The 7841-nt window shown below is 26.9% G+C and overlaps 1 protein-coding gene across 1 annotated transcript in view; it reads right to left on the reverse strand.

Annotated features, from left to right (window-relative positions):
- Nucleotides 1–3087: 3087 nt before the first annotated feature.
- Nucleotides 3088–7841, reverse strand: part of Prdm13 (PR/SET domain 13) — a 9618-nt gene continuing 4864 nt past the window's right edge. Inside the window, exons 2-3 of the mRNA XM_071187629.2 lie at nt 6923–7163; nt 3088–4513 (exon numbers count right to left, since the gene is read on the reverse strand). Coding sequence (XP_071043730.2) covers nt 3864–4513; nt 6923–7163 — 891 coding nt within the window. The 3' untranslated portion in view covers nt 3088–3863. The remainder of the gene's footprint in view (nt 4514–6922; nt 7164–7841) is intronic.

Genomic DNA, 7841 nt, shown 5'->3' on the forward strand with positions numbered 1-7841 from the left:
TTTATTTATCAACTAAAAATTTTGGAAATATGCCTACTAGGGGAAAAGAGCATTATTGTTTGTTTTATTTCCTAGAATATTCGCAATTTTTACTTAATAATTATAATAGTTTCCCCAATAGCAAAAATTTCTGTATTTATCTGCAGATCAATTAATTAAATAATTGTATTTACTAATCATTGTCTAAAAGACAAATTAAATCTACGAAATGCATCACCGATCAGTCATCTGAATTTAGAAAAATTTAATTATACTTATCAAAAATATATTAAGCAATTTTTAAGATTTTGAAGGGTCACTAATTGCGAGTATGAAAAAATCTAAATATTTTCATAAACTATAAATTAAGCAATTTTTTGGATTTTGAAAGATCACTAATTGTAAATATGAAAAAAATCTAAATATTTTCATAAACTATATATTAGTTTATGACTATATATTAGTCAGTTTTCAGGATTTTGAAGGGTCACTAATTACGAATATGAATGTCAGATTTGCAAAACTCATTTTGGTTAATCCAATATATTGATACAAAAGGATTATTTTTACGATATCTTACGAACTATTATCATAACACTTAGATAAATGAGTAACTGTTTATTTTCAGGATTCCTGATTGCTAATATAATATCAATTTATTAAAATTCATATGATATAAAAGTTTTTATTGTTATTGAAAATGAATTTTTACTGAAATAAATGTAAAATTCTATACTTGAATTTTTGAAAACAATTGAGATTGGAATTTGAATATTATTTTAGAAAAAATAGATAAATTTCTCTATATGTTTCAAAATATCATGTATGAAATTAAAAATATACATATTAAATGCAAAACAATTAAGCAATGTTATTTCGGTAGTATATTTTTGAAAATTAATTTCACTTTTCTTTTCTTTTTCCTTATATATCATAAAAAAACTGTAAATATGCTTCATATTCTGTAATCACTTAAAAAATATTTTCTGACACTGATTTTTATTGCGATAATATTTATGCTATATACTGTTATACGAGAATCAAAATTTCTTATTTATATCAGATATAACTATTCTGATTGCTGGTTACAAACTTTCAAATTTTTCTGGAATTTGTCTTTCAAATAAGTTATGAATTGAATCATTCTATCTGCATTCGATGTACACTGCTGTTTTACAAAACTATAAAGCCTTTTTCATGTTTTGTGGAGAAAAGTTGCATACTTGCAATATACGTAGAAAAAAAAACATTTTATCAGATCAACTATCAAAACTATTATTTTCTTCGAACTTCAAGATCAATTAATTTAGCCCCTTTCTTTCTTTTTTTGAATATATACAAGTTTTGCCGGCACAATTGAAACTCGATTCAAACGTACGGAAAATATTTTTATTACCTTCTAGCGCAAATATGCGCAGCTAATATTTTTTTCACTATATTTACTTTTCTTTACCAGAACAATAAAATTTTATACCAGTAAAATGTGACCAACATTTTTAAATTCAACGAAATTTCTAAAAAATACCAGAAATCGAGGCTAACGAGGAGATTTGTTGCTAACGAGGGTGATTACATTATTGATTAAAAATAAAATCTTGATAACAAATATCAAATGTACCAAAACAACATTGCTTTCCGGTCCCCCTAATGTATTATGCTTTATTGAAAATCCTTACTCTTGTACTTACTTTCTCCTTACTCATTTCATTTCGAATTAAATTTAGGCATGTCTTAGTAAAATAATGTTTAAAAAAAGGAATGCTCTTCATTTTTGTAAAAAAAATTCTTGGAAACAGGAATATTATTTAAAAATTAAATCAAATTTTGGTGAATCAAATGTCTCATTATTTATGTGTATTCCTTTTCTTCAATCTCTCCTCTATGCGGTGAGTACATTTTGTTGTGTTGTGGACATATATTTGTCTGTTTTCAATTGGAAGCATCCCATCACTATATCAAATGCTTTGCTTGTATTTAGATATGGAAAGTCATTGCCGTATTATCTTAAATGTATGATTTTAGTTATTGAAATTTAGTGATACCAATCCGTTCAATTTTTACCTTATACTGAGGGACCACTGAATCTATTGAGTTACTGCTATTCCACGTTGGTTTTGTACTTCCACTTTTCGTAAACGATAACGTTTATTTAATTACTTTTAATCTTATTTCAAGCCTTAATTTTTTCTTTAACTTTGAAATCAATAATTGTTTTTCTCCCTTCAATGACTGAATATTTAATATTCAAGTTCAAATACAATCTTCTTCCATTTCAATAATTTATATTATTATTGTGATGTATCTCATCTATTATACAATTCCAAAATCATCATCAAATCTATCATCAATCATTCCATCCATTATCTAAATAAATAAAATATTTAATTTGCAATAACACCATCACTTATTTAATATTTATTTTTAAACTTGTTATAGTCCTCATCAATCAGACGCACGCTTAGTTTGATAAAAATATATTTAATTATCTAATTTACACACAGTTCAAATCGTATAAAAAGTAAAAATAAATAGTGTAGTTTTAAATTATTGTGAAATAATTATTTCAAGAGGGGAACAATAAGGAAAAAGAATATCACTCTGAATATCTTTTGCACTAATAATCGGGTCATCACAAACTAAATGCCAATATTAATGTTTTAAAGGGTTCATCTCAAATATGCTAATTAATAAGTGGTAATTATCAATTAAATTACGAAAATAGACGCAACAAAAACGCACTTTCTCTGAATAAATATTTTTTTCGATGAATTTGAATTTTTGACCTTCAAAATATTAGGGATAACTGCAAAATGAAAAAAATAGTCCGAAAAGTTAGATAATGAGTGCAGTCGAAAGGTTGAGTCCCTTAATGTCAATGTTACTTTATCCTTTTTTCGTCATGTCTCAGTAACTTCTTAAACGAAAGAAAAAATATTTGCACACAATTGTAAAACTTGTTCATCCAACGATTCCTGTAAAAAATTATTTTTCAAACTATTTTTTTATTATATAATTTACTAATGTCGAAAAAATTTAAATGCAAGGTATACAATTGTTTACACCAATTTAATTAACATAATCTTGAACGAAAAAATTCGAAATGTACGCAAAAATAGAAATTGACAGTAAAAGTGCCCTAACTTTCAATCATCCTCCTGTCTGAAATATCGGGGCCATATTTTTTTAGATATCTGTTGCCCCCAATATTTTGAGGGTTAAGAACCCAAATCCATAGAACGAAGATGATTTTTCAGAGAAAGCACGTTTTGCGAAATAGTGAGTAGCTTAAAATATCGCCAGCACTAATAAACTATCATTTTAAAGTTAGACCCATCAATATTTAATACTAGTATGCAAAAATCCGATCATTAGATCAAAAGTTATTAAAGTACTCGTTGTCTTTTTCTTGCGTACTACACATACTTTCACGCTATGTAAAAATAACAAATGCGATATCCTTGAAAATTCCAAATTTTTCACCCTCAATCGTTCAATTAAAATAATTTAAATCATTTGGTTACTTCCACACTATCTTTCTCTTTTGAATCTCTCAGGGAGTCAGTTTGATGTCTTGATTTCATATGCCTCTGTAAATCTCTTCTTCACATTAAAACTCTTCCACAAATTGGACATCTATACGGAGTATTCGAATCAGAATGAAGATGTACATGTTGGTTCGAATTGCTAAGATCACTAAGCGATCGAAAGCAGAAATTACATTTTAATGGTAATATCCAGTATGATTCTTAGATCAAAAAAAATTATAGTACTCGTTTTTTTTCTTTACTCACTGCACATACTTTCAAGCTATGTAAAAAAAAAATACGATTTCCTTGAAAACTCCAAACTGTTCTCCCTCAATCGTTCAGTTAAAATTATTTAAATCATTTGGTTGCTTCCACACTATCTTTCTCTTTTGAATCTATCAGAGAATCAGTTTGATGTCTTGATTTCATATGCCTCTGCAAGTCTCTTCGTCGCACTAAAACTTTTCCACAAATCGGACATCTGTACGGAGTATCCGAATCTGAATGAAGACGTACATGTTTATTCAAATTGCTAGGATCACTAAACGGTCGAAAACAGAACTTACATTTTAATGGCTTATAGCCAGTATGAGTACGTACATGTATTTTCAGACCATATTTTCGAGAATATACTTTTCCACAAAAGGGACAAACATGTCCTTGAGATTGAAAATCGGACTTCAATGGATTATCAATCCAACTATTAGAGCTCGATGCAGAATAACAACCAGGAGATAGTTTTGGAGGGAAAATGTTGCTAGATATTTTCGTTTTCGGACGAAAACTAGAATTGTAAATAGTTTGAGTTGAAACTGTGCATTCCGGATAAATTGAAAATTGTCTATCTTTCATCGTAAAGTTTCTGAGAGAGTTGCTTAAAGGTTCTATATGAACATTTCGTGGCTTAGTCTGTAGTAAAGAAACACATTCAAGTGATAGGTGAACTTTTAGTGGATTTGGGTTCTCAAATTTTTTTCCACATTTATGACAGAAATAATCTTGATTACCTAAAACAAAAATTAGAATATGTTAGACATATTTCATATTAGAAGCTCACTTCATTTATACTTATTTATCTAATATATTTTTATAATTTGTCATTTTTTGAATTCAGTATAAGTGATGCAGTAAAAAAGTATTAGATTTACTTTTATGTAAAATCTTTTCACTTTTTCAGTACTGATAATAATTATTATTGTAGTGTTTCTATACTCAAAACATTCACTATTGAAAGTGTTTCGAAAATATTAGCCTCATAAGAAGTACCTTTTTCTTGTTGTACCAAAGATCACTATAAAGATAATAGAGACAAAATTATTATTATTATTTATTTTATTTTATTTGTATATAGTTCTGCACTCCATATTATTTACGCTCATAAATTATTTTTTATTTTTTAAGCTAAAACTAATAAAATACACTTATGAAAATATTAATTAATAATACCTAACATTTATATATAAAAGCTCATAAAATACAATTTAAATGTAATCTTTTTTTACATTTATGTATCGACTGCAACAGTTATATTTTTAATATTTTTAAATCTCCCAGTTAAGAGTAAACCTCATGGTAGCTGTGAATTTTTTTATAATTAATTTTTAGAAAATAGACGTCGAAGAACTTTGAACTTTTTATTGGTTTATGTATGTATATATATATATATATATATATATATATATATATATATATATATATATATATATATATATATATATATATATATATATATATATATATATATATATATATATATATATATATATATATATATATATAGTCTTCAATAATATCACCCCTTATATAGTCTTCATTAATTTCGTCATTCTAGTTAACAATCTCCCTAAATAAACTACGATGGGGTTTCGAGTTGAGAAAACATTTTCATAAATTTGAAAGTTCCCTTTTGGTCACAAATCACTTGATTTCGTGACGAAGAACTCTTAAAATAAATGATATATAGCTCAAGGATTGCTGAATCGTCAAAAGTTCGTTTGTTTCGGAGAGTGTGTATTGTCTCTTGATTAATATATGGTAAATTTACTTATTGTTCTATTTCTTTTCTTTTCTGATGATCCAATCTAAAAATTTATAATCTAACTTATTCATGCTATTTATTTAAAATATGATCTTAACTCTTTTTTTAAAATCAAAATTAGTCACCATTGAAATATATATTTTTCTTAGGCAATCTCGATTTCCGCTAAAAGAGAACCAAATTTAAACTTATTTACACGGTTCTAATTAACTTCTTAAACTTAAGTACGCGATAGTACTGTTCAACCTGAGTGGAAAAATTATACAATTTAACAGTCTATTTAGGTTTCAATTAATTTGCAACGTATTATCGTTTAAAGTACTAATTTTACAGTTCGACTTGGAGCCAACTTTTCTGAGAGTGTATATTAGGGAATATGTTTAACGTCTCATTTTTAAAAATTCATCACGATTGGTCTTCTCTATTATTTTCTAAAAATTTTAAATAATATTATTAATATATTTACAGGATTCAATTTTCTGTTAAGGGTCACGCCTTAAGAGGACGCCATACAACGGGAGAAGCTTTTCGTTACAAATTTTCTTTCCCCTTCATCACTAATTTCAAAATTTTAAAAAAAAGGAAAAGTGAGTTCAGGCAAACCGAGAGTAAGCCATGAAGTTATAATTTTTGACGAAAAAAATTTAACATCTATCATAACATATAACATAACATCAAAATCCAAGCAAATTATTGGAAGAGAACTTCTCCGTAGCGTAATCCTAAGGTATTATCTCATAATTTATTTTCATTTGGATAATTCAAATATTTTTTTTTCAGTCTTTGAAACTTCATGGCTTGCTGTAGGTTAATCTGAAATCACTTTTTCTATACTCTGAATACATATATATATATATATATATATATATATATATATATATATATATATATATATATATATATATATATATATATATATATATATATATATATATATATAGTTTTTCTCGTGGTACGGCTTATTTGTGAAACCATTTTTTTTCAACTACAAAAAAAATTTTCTTCGTACCAATTTCGTTGCTTTTTTTCTGAAATTCTGGATATTTTTAATGTTACTTTTGTCACAAGATTGTCTTAAGATTATAGGAACTTATTTCATTAGTCTTTCAATTGTTTAATAATAACCACTGTGAATGGGCCACTGTAAATGAATGTTATTTATAGTGTGTGTTTTTTAATAAAAATGAAATGTTAAGAGTTATTGTAAAAACCAGATTATTGAAATTCATTTTTAAAACAGAAACTAATTTTTTAAAAATGATTAATTAAATACAATTGTCATTTCAGAAGCAAATGATAACGAAAAACAAGAGCTTGGTCTTGTTTTGTGACCTGCCACATTAAAATATTTATGGTTTAAAAGAAAACAAGTTCGTACCTTTGATATTAAAGGGCTTTAAAAATGGATACTCTAATTCTGAAAGCAAATCAGATCCAATCCATACAAATAATTCTTCTGAACTCTTGATTAATCTAGTCGTTCGTAGAACCAAAACACCGTGACTTTTTATTAGTTCAACATTTTGTTCGTAACAGTTTCGAGCTATATCTACGAAGCAAGCCCAATTTTGTCCAGCTTCTTTTTCCAGGATTGATAAATAACCATTCCTTACTTCCACCTAAAAAAAAAATATTATAAGTCATTTAAACGATTATTAGTTTCCCGCGCCGTGCACATTAAACGAGTGCTCACTAAAATCCGTATAAAACCGTCTTAACTCTCGAATAGCTGAAGTTAAAGTGGTGTCTAGGTTTAATCAATTTGCTTGAAGTTACAAGATAAAAATCTCTATAGATTTAGAGGAGGTACTGTTTCTATCTCCTAAACGGTACAAGATAAGAGGGAAAAGTGAATTACGAAGCCTTTGAGCATTATCTATTTAGAAAGATTTAGTACCTTGCGAAAACATTAATACTAAAAATACTTAAAGTAAAACGAAACGCTCATTTGTTTCCAATTTAATCTTTGTCAAAAATTAAGAAGAAATAAACGTGCACTTTAGGAGTCACCACAAATTAAAATTTAAACTAAACTAAAAAAAAAAGGCATTTCTAAAATTTCTCTAATTATGAAAATGTGATTAAGAATACCAAAACCTGTTTCAAAACCTCAAAGGAAGGAAATGTGAACCATTTGTAAACCCAAAGAAGCGGGCAACCATTTTGTAGTCTTACATCTCACCTTCCTCATTAGTAATTGGATAAATTTCGAACGTTATTCCGTTTGTCATCACTTAAATATTAATATGAAACTTTTAATGAATGAGCTTCTTATTTTAATTTTAGGCAACATTTCT

Source organism: Parasteatoda tepidariorum, chromosome 11 (genome assembly GCF_982258835.1).
Source record: "Parasteatoda tepidariorum strain Cologne lab strain chromosome 11, Ptep-v5.0, whole genome shotgun sequence".
NCBI classification, from domain to species: Eukaryota; Metazoa; Arthropoda; class Arachnida; order Araneae; family Theridiidae; genus Parasteatoda; species Parasteatoda tepidariorum.